The sequence below is a fragment of the Cotesia glomerata genome, linkage group LG3, assembly GCF_020080835.1.
Source record: "Cotesia glomerata isolate CgM1 linkage group LG3, MPM_Cglom_v2.3, whole genome shotgun sequence".
Classification (NCBI taxonomy): Eukaryota; Metazoa; Arthropoda; class Insecta; order Hymenoptera; family Braconidae; genus Cotesia; species Cotesia glomerata.
The window spans coordinates 984,859-998,738 of NC_058160.1; the positions used below are offsets into that span (position 1 = coordinate 984,859).

At 27.9% G+C, this 13,880-nt stretch overlaps 2 protein-coding genes across 3 annotated transcripts in view; one reads left to right on the plus strand and one right to left on the minus strand.

Annotated features, from left to right (window-relative positions):
* The window catches only part of LOC123262082 (atrial natriuretic peptide-converting enzyme-like), a 36,243-nt gene extending 22,775 nt beyond the window's left edge, over nt 1–13,468 (plus strand). Inside the window, exons 9-16 of one of the 2 annotated variants that reach the window (XM_044724098.1) lie at nt 58–210; nt 5,821–6,195; nt 6,885–7,026; nt 10,250–10,431; nt 10,511–10,700; nt 10,776–11,059; nt 12,466–12,614; nt 13,273–13,468. In XM_044724098.1, coding sequence (XP_044580033.1) covers nt 58–210; nt 5,821–6,195; nt 6,885–7,026; nt 10,250–10,431; nt 10,511–10,700; nt 10,776–11,059; nt 12,466–12,614; nt 13,273–13,464 — 1,667 coding nt within the window. In that variant the 3' untranslated portion in view covers nt 13,465–13,468. The remainder of the gene's footprint in view (nt 1–57; nt 211–5,820; nt 6,196–6,884; nt 7,027–10,249; nt 10,432–10,510; nt 10,701–10,775; nt 11,060–12,465; nt 12,615–13,272) is intronic. The other variant, XM_044724099.1, reaches the window with a different exon arrangement.
* Nucleotides 1,533–3,076, minus strand: LOC123262087. The gene is made up of 2 exons (XM_044724104.1): nt 3,009–3,076; nt 1,533–2,110 (listed from the first exon to the last, which is right to left on the minus strand). Exon 2 carries the CDS (start codon nt 2,095–2,097, stop codon nt 1,564–1,566), a length of 534 nt encoding a protein of 177 aa, XP_044580039.1. The 5' UTR covers nt 2,098–2,110; nt 3,009–3,076; the 3' UTR covers nt 1,533–1,563.
* Nucleotides 13,469–13,880: the final 412 nt, after the last annotated feature.

The following is a 13,880-nucleotide window of genomic DNA, read 5'->3' on the forward strand; positions in this document are numbered from 1 at the left end:
TACTGGTATGTTCGATATGTACTTAAATGAAAAAATTTGTACGGTTTCTGCTTCCAGAAATGACTAGAAGATGCGGATTTTTCCTCACCGTCTTTGGATTGAAAATGCCGGATTACTTAGATTGCGATTTTTTTCCTGAAAACTCGGATCCTGATGTCTGTGTTGGCCACCGGGAGGTCATTGAGGCTTCAGAACGGGCCAGAAAACCAAGTAAGTTTTCGTTAAAAACCTTACTGTGTCCAATCATAATTTTTTTTTTCTAAAAATTTTTTATTATCATTTTTTTTTCAATAAAAAAGCCAGTTTCTCAATATCTTTAAAACAATACTAAAAATTAATCTTGAAAACTGACAATTTACGTAAAAGTACAATTGTTGACGGCTACTGAAAACAGAGGAATATAATACAAATAATAATCTATATTATTAAGAAAATAAGCAAAATTTTGTGGCCAGTATATTTATTTGATAAAATGGGGTTTTATGGATAAATTTATTATCGTTGGAAAAGTCTTGACCTGGAGTTGTGCCTTTTCATGGTTTTATATCATTCTCACCAATAATTTATGATGATAAGTATTTCGGCTGCATTCGAAAATGCTCTATTTCTAGATACATAATTAAAAAATGACTTTATATCTCGTGGATTATTGACATTTTTAAATATATAAGCTCATCCCGATGTTACACTCATCAAGATCTTTCAACTAAGTACCCACATCTATTTTTCATATATTTATATGTATTATATATATGTATATATGAAAAATATATCAAAAATGCATGTGGGTACTCAAATGAAAGCTCTTGATGAGTGTAACATCGGGATGAGCTTATATCTTTAAAAACCTCAATATTTAAGAAAGTACAGTGCAATTTAACAAAAGTCATTATTTAATAAAGTAAAATTTTATTTATTTATAGTTTACAAGACATGGCAGTCACGTAGTGACTGCAAAGTTGCTAGTTTTAATTAATATGTTAGCTCAAAACCGGGCAAATTTGGAAAAGTTTGAAAAAAAAAAGTGACTTAATATACAAGCTTTTTAAATGGAAAAAATAAAATATGAAAAAGAAAATAGCATTCAAATTGAAGCCTCAAATTTTGAAGAAATTCTTTTTTCAATTTCTAGAACAATATTTATGAGTGTTGGTGTTTAAAAAAAACACCCTAATACTCATATATAATTTTTTAACCAAAATTAGTGCTGAAAATTTCCGACAGAGGGCGCATGATCGCTGAATCCTCTCCTTATAGGAGAGTTCATTCTGAGGAATTATATGAAATAAAAATCAATTTTTAGACGTAAAAATTTTGTAGAAAATATATCAAAATAATTATTATCATTAATTTTTACTATAGTATTCAACCTAATATGGCCACACTGTCCCATATAAGGTTATATTAAAAATATTTATAGGTAGATTGAAATAAAAAAAAATTTCTAATTTAAACACTACATTTTTCTTTATTTTTTAAAATTTTACAAAACTAATAATAATAATAAGATAATAATAACAATAAGATAATAATGATTATTATTAAAAAAAAAAAAAAAAAGAATTACTCCCAACAATTGGTCGTAATTCGTCTGACAACAAAGTCCTGGACGTAACTCAAGCATTTAGGTTGGCATTGATTATCAATCCACCGATACCCTTGAGCACACCTTGACCAGCATTGGTTGCCAATCCAGACTTTATCAGCAGGACAAACATTCTGGCATCTGCCGTAAATAAACCTGATTCCAAATGGGCATACCCCGGATTCCGCTATAGATAAACAACGCCCGTTGAGCCAGGTGGTGCCGTCGGAGCATGGCGGGTGACAATTTCCGTCGTGCCAACGCCACCCGAAAGAACATTTCTGCTCGCAGACGCCGTTGTTCCAAAATCCATTATCGGAGCAAATTGGTCGGCAATGATTGTTAATCCATCGCGAACCTGCTACGCACTTATAGCGACATAAACGCTGGTTCGATAGGTCGTCGCACTCGAATGTATCCAGGTAGCTGTTCAAATCAAGTGATTCTATTCTGTTGATATTCATGATGATCAATGGGTTTATTATCAAGACAATTCCAATCCAGCGTTTCATCTTCAGATTAATTCTGCGATAAATCAATTTATTTAGTGTTTTTAATCTCATTTTTACACTTCCTGACTTTTATTTTATCGATAATAATTCGTCTAAGGTTATGCTGCACTTAGAAAAAGCTCGTGGACTCGAAAATATTCGATTTTAGCCGGAAAAATTAATCATACGAGACTATATATGATCGTACGTTAATTTTAGCAATGTCTAAACATGTATAAGCAACATATGCACTGAAAAAAATTTAATTTAGTCAAGAAAAAAATTCTTAAATCAACAGAACTATTTCAAAGAGTTTCATTGTTTTGAATCGAGACAATTTCTTAAAAATAAAATTTATTTAAGCCGAGAAAAATTTTTTTAGTTCGATTTTTTTAATTAAATCAATCCACTAAAATTCTTCAAAATTATTTTCTTGGTCCAAGAATTTTTCTTGAATAAATTTAATTTCTTTTTTTAACGTGGATACGATCACTCATTCTTGACTACAAATTATTAAATAAATTAATAATTACAATGATTAAATTTAAATCATAGTTGACTGATTTGTCAAAGTTTGTGTTATTATTACTCGTACAAAAATAATCATTCGATTGATTATAATTAAAATTTAATTATTACAATGATTAATTTACTTTAAGAATCTATTTGAGAATTTTTTTCGAGTGCATCGAGTGTGCCAGAAAAACATTGAAAAAACAAATTAATTTGAATCAAGAAGAAATTCTTGAACCAAGAAAAAATTATAAGTTTAAAAATTTTTCGATTTAAATCCAAGTTCTTCAAAATTATTTCCCTTAAATTTTTTTTTCTATGCACCTTCCCCCCTTTAAATAGATGGATAGAAAGTTTCTATCTCTTCTTTTATTTTAATTTTAAATATTTTATAATGAAAATAATTAAAAATGTCTTACTTAGTAAAAAGTAGAAACTTTATAAACAGCTGAAATTTTTCTTAAGCTCAACTTCTTCGCAAGTAATTTTTTACTTAATAACTATTTCAAATAAATTCCATTCTTATATACCAGTGTTTACGTGAATAATAAGAATAATAATAAAAATAATATCTGTGTGAGCGAGACGTTGATTGAAATTCTTGCACGAATTTAAATTAAATTCGATTTCAGATATCTCACGTTTTATTTTTATACTTATTATTAAAATATTATAAATTATAATAAGATTATTCTAAAATCCGTGACATAAATTATGGATTAAAATTAATCTAATCTTTTTTGTTTATTTAAATATTTTATTTTGTACTAAAAAAAATTATTTTAAGACTATTATTTTTTAAGCTTAACTTTTTTGTAATTAAAATCTAATTAACACGAACAAAAATATTTTTTAATCTTTTTATTTTTGTACTTATATTATCGGAATTTTAATCCTATTTCGCGCTGATTAAATAAAGCAAAGTTAAAACCTAGTCTATTGATAATTTTAAAATTAAATTTTTTCATTTATCAATAAGCAAAACTCTAAATTTAAAATTTACTTTCTTTATTTTAAACTAAAACATGGCATAATTACTATAATTATAGGTCTAATTATTCATTGACACAAAGACTATGAATAATTAATGAATTAAATTGATTTGTAGCATGTTATTTATAAGCGATTATAATTAACGAGAAGGTAATTATAATTACATATTGTACCGATTAAATTTGTCGTGACTGCAGTGTCATCAAGAGTAAACATTCGCTAAATGTTCTACATAGGTCACGTTATGCCGCGTAAGTTGTTTATTCGTTTTTTCATTTGGTAACATGAAACCGCGATTACGGTGATAAATATGTGCAACATAAATATCTACAGATTATGAGTTTTGAGAATTTTTATTTCTACATTGGTTCATAATCATACCACATAATAACAAAATTAGCTTAAAATTCAAGAATAAAGATAAATGTAATAAATAGATTTTTATGAAATTTACCTAATTAAAAATTTTACTACTTTACTAAAATGCGTTTTCAATAAAGACAAATCTATATTATTAAGAGAATCAGCAAAATTTTGTGACCAGTGTTTTTAGATGATAAAATGGGTTTTTATGGTTAAATTTGGTATTGTTGGAAAAGTCTTGACATGGAGTTGTGCCTTTTCATGGTTTCATATTATTCTCACCAATAGTCAATTTATGATGATAAGTATTTAGGCTGCATTCGAAAATGCTCTATCTCTAGATACATAATTAAGAAATGACCCTGTATCTCGTGAACTATTGACATTTCTAAAGATATAAGCTCATCTCGATGTTACACTCATCAAAACCTTTCATTTGAGTACCCACATCAATTTTTCATATATTTTATATATTTATATATTTCATAAATACCATATATATAAAATATATAAAAAATGCCATGTGGGTACTCAAATGAAATCTCTTGATGAGTGTAATATCAGGATGAGCTTATATCTTTAAAAATGTCAATAATTAAGAAATGACATTGTATCTTGTGAACTATTGACATTTTTAAAGATATAAGCTCATCTTGATGTTGCACTCATCATGACCTTTCATTTAAGTACCCACATCAATTTTTCATATATTTATATGTATTATGTATATGTATATATGAAAAATATATGAAAATGCATGTGGGTACTCAAATGAAAGTTTTTGATGAGTGTAACATCGGGATGAGCTTATATCTTTGAAAACGTCAATAGTTAAGAAAGTACAGTGCAATTTAACGTAATTAAGAAACGACCTTGTATCTTGTAAATTATTGACATTTTTAAAGATATAAGCTCATCTCGACATTACACTCATCGAAACCTTTCATTTAAGTACCCACATCAATTTTTCATATATTTTATATATTTATATATATTATATATATGTATATATGAAAAATATATCAAAATACATGTGGGTACTCAAATGAAAGCTCTTGATGAGTGTAACATCGGAATGAGCTTATATCTTTGAAAACGTCAATAGTTAAGAAAGTACAGTTAAATTTAACAAGTCATTATTTAATACATCAAAATTTTATTTATTTATAGTTGACAAGTCACGGCAGTCACATAGTGACTGCAAAGCTGCTAGTATTTTATCGCGGTAAATTTTTTTAAAAATTTCAATTTCAAACATTGCAAAGATCAATTTAATAATTTATTTTCCTATTGCTAAATTTAATTATTCAATTATTTGCAAAATTTCTAATGAATAATATTATAACATCTTAAAAAAAAATGTAAATTCATTAATCGAATAATTACCACACAATTGCACATATGTGACATAAATAAATAAATAGAGTTACATAAAATATAATATTGAACGTTCTACATTTCTTCCCGATCAAACGTCGAGGTAAATCTAACAGCTATCTCGTAAATAGAATCTCTAAATAAAGCTGTCACGCTAAACGGCTATATAGCGAGCAGTCATACAGGGAAAAAAAGTAGTCGCTTAAAAAAAAAAAGTAGTCCAAACAAAGTAAAAGTAAAAGTGAAAAAAAAAAGGTAGCAATAAGCCCTGGAATCAATTTAAACCTAAAAGAGTGTCTTTTATCAACAGTAAAGTAAATTTATTAAAATTTCCGTGTGTACAGAAGCGTCATTGTATAAATTTAAAAATACTTGGGACTTTATCATCGGCATTGCGAGTGAATGAATTTTCACAGACTACTAACTACTCACTACTGCACTATTCTGTACTATTTTTCTCTCTCTATTAAATTCATTATTTGATTTTCTCGTTTGCAGTTTGCATCAGTGGTTTTCAATGCGACGGTACCAGATGCATTCCGCTTGATTGGAAGTGCGACGGGCACGTGGATTGCGCCGATCACAGTGACGAGATTGGATGCGGGGATTGCGCCCTTTCTACATCCGTTATTACTTCTACTACTGTTTCATCCCAATATTCTTCTGTTATAGCCAGTGATACTAATAATAATAATAATAATAATAATGATAATAATAATAATAATAATAATGAGGAGAAAACAAAAAAATCGACGATGTATGATTTGATTGACAAGCCGACACTTCACTGCGGCGAGAGAAGGTGTATGACAGCTTCACATGTTTGCGACGGTGTAATGGACTGTCCTTGGGGACAAGACGAGAGGAATTGCAGTAAATGTTTTTCTTTTTAACTTTTTTTCCAGCAAAAAATTTTTTTACATTGTTACTTACACAGAAAAAAAGGCTGACTTGAGTCAAGAAAATATTTTTCTTCCTAATTATTTTTTTGAGCGAAAAAAAATTTTTTTTTGACAAGAAATTTCACTTATTCCAACAAAATTAATTCTCTTGCTTTAAAAAATACGTATCTTGATCCAAGAAAATTTATTTAAGTCAAGAAAATATTGTTGTTTTGAGAAAATTTCTCTCTTGCTCCAAAAAATTAAATATAAAGATAGAAGTAAATTTTCATTAATATTTTAATTGATTAACATGTCAAATGGGAAGGTCAAATAATATTTCATCATTTTATTTCATTCAATATGTATAATTGCACGCTAAAATAATATAAATTGGGTACCAAATATTCTCGAGAAAAATTTTCTCAAGGTGAGAAAATTTTTTTCTCAGCTGAAGTAGGCGGCGCTGCTTCCCTAAAGTATCTAAAAATCTTGATCAAATATAAAAATTTATTGTATCAAGTATTTATGATAATTTGAATTAAGAAAAAATAACTTCTATCAAGAATAGAATTTCAAGAAAAATTTTTACTTTAAGAATTTTATTCTCCAGTCAAGAAATTTTTTTTTCTGTGTCGTAAATAAATTGATCCTTCCACTGTAAAAAATTATTTTTCTCAGTTCGATTGAGCGAAATGAATGGAGACAACGGCAAAGGACGACTACAAGTTTACAACGTTAAAAATGATACTTTCGTCCCGGCTTGCATCCCTAATTGGCACTCATCACTGGCGCAGTCCATTTGTAATCTTCTAGGATATACGTGAGTTTACAAAGCTATTAAAAATCGATACTTACTATCTTACATTGTTGTTATAAAAGACACTTTATTGAAGACTGAAGTTTCTTTTTGATCCGATAGACATTGAAGAAAGTTCTTTATGTTAACATGGAACATTAATCGTGAATTCAAGATTTAACATCTATCATATCTTTGAAGATTTTTCAATAAATAATTCTTTTATGCGCAGTAAAATTTTTCCGGTAATGTTGCAATGTTACTTTTGATCAGTAGCACTAAAAAAGATGGAAATTTTTTTTTTTATGTTTAAGTTTCCTTTTAAAAGTATTGAACATTTTTTTTTTTTAACATTATTACACAGAAAAAAAGGTTCACTTGAGCCATCAAAATATTTTTCTTCCTAATTATTTTCTTGAGCGAAAAAATAATTTTTATTTGACACAAGAAATTTAATTTATTCTAACAAAATTAATTCTCTTGCTTTAAGAAATACGCATCTTGATCCAAGAAAATTTATTTAAGTCAAGAAAATCTTGTTGTTTTGAGAAAATTCAGCCTCGAAGCTCCATAAAATTTAGTTTTTGATAGAAGTAAATTTTCTTGTCTTGAGAAAATCTCTCTCTTGCTCCAAAAAATTAAATATTTAGATAGAAGTAAATTTTCATTAATATTTTTATTGATTAACATGTCAAATAGGAAGATCAAATAATATTTCATCATTTTTTTTTCATTCAATATGTATAATTGCACGGTAAAATAATATAAAATGGGTATCAAATATTCTCGAGAAAAATTTTCTCAAGGTGAGAAAATTTTTTTCTCAGCTGAAGTAGGTGGCACTGCTTCCCTAAAGTATTTAAAAATCTTGATCAAATATAAAAATTAATTGTATCGTATTTATGATAATTTGAATCAAGAAAAAATGACCCACCAAAAATAGAATTTCTCGAATAATTTTTACTTCGGCCAACACAACTTTGGTCTTTCTTCAGGCACCCGACAAATTTTCTTGAGCCAAGAATTTTGTTCTCCAGTCAAGAAATTTTTCTTTCTGTGTATTATACTCCAAAATCAATGTAATGCCAGCATTATCAAAAAGTGGACTATTACAATACCTCTGTGAACACGGCTCGCCAATAATAGCAATGATCGATTTGGAAACTCATTATTAACAAGCGTTCAACTATTCCGTCAGTTTTGACAAGATATCAAAGCTGCGATAACGTAGTGTGGGTGCCTTCAACCATAACACTGTATGATAAATCGATACGGCTATATTACAGTAATATCACGGTGGCTTACGCCGAATCCAAACTTTTGATAGCTGCTTACAATATCCATTCATATATAACATCGCTACCCACATTTCAAGGGCTGCAAATATATTTGATATATATCTAGTGAATGGGTCAGGATTTATTAATTAATAATATTCAATATCAAATTCGCTGTTGAGTTTATTTATTTTATAACAATTTACATGTAAAAGTACAACATAAATATGTAATTAGCGCCATTGGTTAATTGTCTTGTCTCCTTCCTAGTGGAACCGAATAACAGAAAATTTATTGACCTACGCAACATATACTTACTTTAAGAAAATTTTTGACTGTTAATAAATATTTTTCATTTGTTTATAAATATGTATTAACTGTTAATAAGTGTACTTTTATTAAAAAAAAATAATTCATAATTAATAACTGAATAAATAGTTTAAAAACAAATAAATTTATTAATTGTTAATAAATTCTTCTATCAGTGCATTTAAAAGTTAGAAACGAGTAAATTCCTTTAAGCCTCCGCCGCTTTCATTAATTGCATTCATAAATTGTTCAATCATGTTGAGCGAATAACTACTACTTGTTTCATATATTTGTTCACCAAATTATGTTGACTTACAAGGATAAAGTTTAATCCTACATCCAACACCTGCATGAGATGAACGCTTTATTTATTTTGTGTGATATGTTTCTGAAAGTTTTGAATCAAACGCGGTTCTGGTTTGCTGAAACTTTTACTCTATTTTTATTAATTATTATAATTATTTTAAACTAAATTCACATGATAAAGTTTAATTTTTTATGTTTGCGAAAGTTTTCTAAAGACCGAAAAAAGTCACAAACATTTTTTTGTAGGAAGTCCCAATTTTAAACACGCAGATTTTCGTCTATTTATTGATAAACTTTCAATGAAAAGGTCCTTCGTCCTATTCAATGTGAATTTGGAACGCTTCGAGTAATTTAATCACGTAATTCAATTCGAAGTATATATATAAGTATATATATTGGATTTATCTAGAATGCAGTTACTTATATTTCCCTGTTTTACACCATTCAAATTCAAATTTACCAATTGGATTATTTGGTAGCGGATAAATTTTCTAATATCGACGTTTTGATTAGCATATTGTTCTTCATATTTTTTAGGAAGTGATTCTTTGGAATTTTCAGGTAGTAATAGTATGAAACAATATTATTTAAGTAACCTAGATAAAAATATTGTAGAAATTAGATTAATTTTTAAATATAAAAGAAATTTTTTATTTAATTATTTTTTGCATAAATTTAAGATTTTTTAAAAATTTAGTTAGACAATTTGTTAATTAGAACGTCGATAGGTCCATACATGATTTTTGATACGTCGTGATGTAGCCAAATATCAAAATTAGCGATATAATTCCATATATGAGAATATCAGACCATATATGGCTTAAAATGCCCGAATATGATTTCATAAGTCCAAATATGATCTGACATGGTCATATGTGTATACTTAGAATTTTTTGATAGAAATTAGTTGTGAAAATATCCAATAGATGGCGCATGATCGCTAAATCATCTCCTAATAAGAGTGTTAAATCTAAAGGGTTAAATATTAAAATAAAAATCACTGTATTTATTCAAATAAGGAGCCTATCTGCCATTGATTCGTATTTTAATTAATTACTAAAATAATGTTTGTTTAATGATTAAAAATCTTTAGAGAATTATCAATAATGTATCGAACACACGGCGTCAAATAATCATCATAAGGTGTTATGATAAAAAGATTTATAAAATAAAAATCTACCGCTTTAATAAAAAAAAACGACCGTATCACCGGCTACACTAACTCTGAGCTTAAGCCAATTAGTCAAAAATCATAAATCATAAAAGTGGGCTAAAGTACTTATATGAAAAAGAAACTTCCCCTTTATTTTGATCCCTCGGCAATTCGACGTACTAACTCTTTTGAAAAATTCCAGAGTCGCAGAATCATCATCCCTTTCTATGAAAAATAATGACGTAGCAGTAAACGAACCGCTGATAGACACGTCCCAAGGATGGCGACTGGCCCAGAAAAGTGGGCGGAATTTATTGAAAGAGCTGCAATCGTGTACTAATAAAGAAGACTATCTAACAGTTGATTTGTCCTGCTCTGAATATGGTGTGTAAATATAAATATTCTATAAATATTTATATCTATTTTTTATCTGATGATATATGTTTATAAAACGACAAAATAGCGTGCGGAAGAAGACGGTATCATTACGGGAATCTCAAAGTTAGATCACGTATAGTTGGTGGCGTCGAATCAGCACCAGGAGATTGGCCATTCCTTGCAGCGCTATTAGGCGGCCCCGAAGAAATTTTTTACTGCGCTGGTGTCCTAATTTCCGACCAATGGGTGCTGACAGCATCGCACTGCGTTGGAAAGCAAGTGTTTTACTTTATTTATAAGTCAAAATTTTCTTCATCCAATTATCATGACGTATTTTTATCATAAATTAGTTTCAGTCACTCTAATCTGTCTGATTGGACGATACAACTGGGGATCACGCGACGGCATGCCCATTCGTATTTCGGCGAGAAGCTTAAAGTAAAGAGAGTTGTGCCCCATCCTAATTACAACTTAAGGGTCGCTCATGATAACGATGTCGCGTTGTTTCAATTGAGCAAACGAGTCGGCTTTAATGAACATTTGAGGCCTGTTTGCTTGCCGAAGGCCAGTGTTGAACTGGCACCTGGTACTATTTGTACTGTTATCGGCTGGGGTAAGAAAGACGACACTGATGGTAAGTATTTTTATGTTAGAATCCGCTGTCTTCAATAATCACCCTGATAGCCACTTTAACTCAAACTTTGATTTAAGCTACTGCCGAAATTTGTAATTTGACTGCAATTTGACGTCAAGATTTTCAGTACAAGTATTTTTGTTAAGTTGTAGTAAAGTTAAAAGGAAATTTAACCAAAAATTTGGTGTTAACTTGTCTTCAAATTGTGGACGTAGATTTTCGTCAATTTGTTTACAACTGTTGTACTGTAAAAAATTACCGCAAACTTGATGTTAAGTTTACTGTAACTGCTGAAATACTTGATACACTTGATAGCAGACTGATGTCTATTTTTTGACACAGTTTAGTGGAATTAAATAATTTCATACAAATTTATAGAAAGTTTTATTAAATGAAACATACACTGATAGAAGGATTTCTTAGCATTTAAGAAGATTTCTTTGTATTTAAGAAATCATTTCTTAAACATCATTTCTTAGCATTTAAAAAATATTTCTTAGTATTTAAGAAATATTTCTTTGTATTTAAGAAATATTTCTTAGTAGTTATATTTCTTAATATTTAAAAAATATTTCTTTGTATTTAAGAAATATTTCTTTGTATTTAAGAAATATTTTTTAAATACTAAGAAATGATGTTTAAGAAATGATTTCTTAAATACAAAGAAATCTTTTTAAATACTAAGAAATCCTTCTATCAGTGTACATGAATTAATTTGGCTAATAAGCGAGAATGTCAAAAATTGACGGCTATTTGCAGGCAGACTAAATGCAAATTTTGGTTTTTTATCTCTTGTCATCAATTTGCGCCGCGTAATTATTGGATAGTGTGTTAGATACAAAAAAAAAAACTCTTAAAAATCACAAAAAAATTTATTAAATTGACAGTTTTAATTCTGTTAAAATTTATAAAAAAATAATGTTGTATATACACGAAAAATGTAAATTTAGTACGTGAAAAAAAATTTTTAATTTATAAGTAAGGAACAAATGTAAATTTAATATCAGAAACTTTATAAATTTTATATTGGAAAAATTTTTCGTATAAAATTGGTAAAATTTATCGTATAAAATTCAAAGAATTATATAAACATTTATATTTAATTTTATATAATTACATGAAAATTTTCTGTTACTTTCATGAATTTCTTCCTGTAAATTTTAATATTTTTTTTGTAAACATGAAATTACCTACAATATGACTTTTAAATCTTTATGCTGTAAATTTTAGTTATTTTTTTGTAAATCAATATATTTAAACTTCAAAATTTGCAGCCAACTTAACTTCTAATTGACATCAATCACTATTAAGCGACGTTTGCACTTCAAGACTGGTTATTGGGGTCATTGTTGATTTTGCTGTATAATAAATGGTTGATATTGATTGTTTTTTTTTGTTGATAATAGGTTCGCAGTACGAACCAACAGTTAACGAAGTTAAAGTACCTGTTTTAGAAAGAGAGCTCTGTAATGCTTGGTTAGAGCACAAGGATTTGAATGTTACCGATGGGATGATTTGTGCGGGTTATCCGGAGGGCAAGAGGGACGCTTGTCAGGTAAGCTCATTTGATATATGTTTTTAAAGGATAGGTAAAGGTAAAAATTTGGAAATTCCAAATTATGAAATTTTGTCAGTTCAAATTTATCAAATTTTAAAGTTTAAATTGATTTTGAGTTGAAATTTCTAAAATTCAAATTTCTTGAGATTGAAAATTAATTAGATTAAGGTTCAAATATTCTAAAGTTCCAATTTTTCGAAAAAATTTCGTTCAAAATTTCAAAATCAAATCGTTTGAAATTCGAAGACACAACAAAATTTTGATTTTTTACGGTTCAAATTGATCGAGTTTAAAAATTTTAAGACCAAATTTTTAAGAGCTCAAATTTTTAAAGTTAAATTGTTAAAAATTTAATTAATCAAGCTTCAAATGGCTGAAGGGTTCAAATTTTTGGATTTAAATTATTAAAAGTTATGAAAATTCAATCGATCAACGATCAAAATATTTAAAAGTTCAAATTAGTAAAGTAAAATTATTTAAAACTCTAAAAATTAAATTGATTAAAGTTTAGAATGTTTAATAGTTAAATTTTTGAGGTAGAATTAAAAAAAATTAAATAGCTTCAAGTTCAAATTATCAATTTTTACAGTTAAAAACTTTAAAATCTCAAAAACTACTCAATTTAATTATTAGTAATCTAAAATTAAACGTAAAGGGTGATTCGGGTGGACCACTTCTTTGTCAATCAGAAGACGACGAAGAACGTTGGTTCGTCGGAGGAATCGTCAGTTGGGGAATAAAATGCGCTCATCCACGTCTACCTGGTGTCTATGCTTATGTACCTAAATACGTACCCTGGATACGTGAACAAATAGCTAAGTATTCATCCAAAAATTTCGGTGACTAATTACTCAAAAAAACAAAAAAAAAACCCTTTGATTTAACAAACTCTTACAAAGCGACAATATAATTTCCTATTTATAGCGAATCAATTATGATAATTGTATGAAAAAATTGTCTAATCATCGATACTGCCGCTAAATATCATTCGCGATTCATTAAAACATTTATATAATAATTAACAAGTAAAATAAAGTATACAGAGAAATTATTTAATTGGAAAATAATGATTAATTATTAACGACAATAAAATATTTTTAAATAATAATATTTTGGAATATTTTTAAGAGTGATAATAATTGAAGATTGAAAATTTAGCAAAGGCCAAAATTGAAACTCTTGGCTTGAGATGACAATGAAATACTTTGAAACATATATATATATATATATATATATAATAAAGATTTAATCATAATGATAATA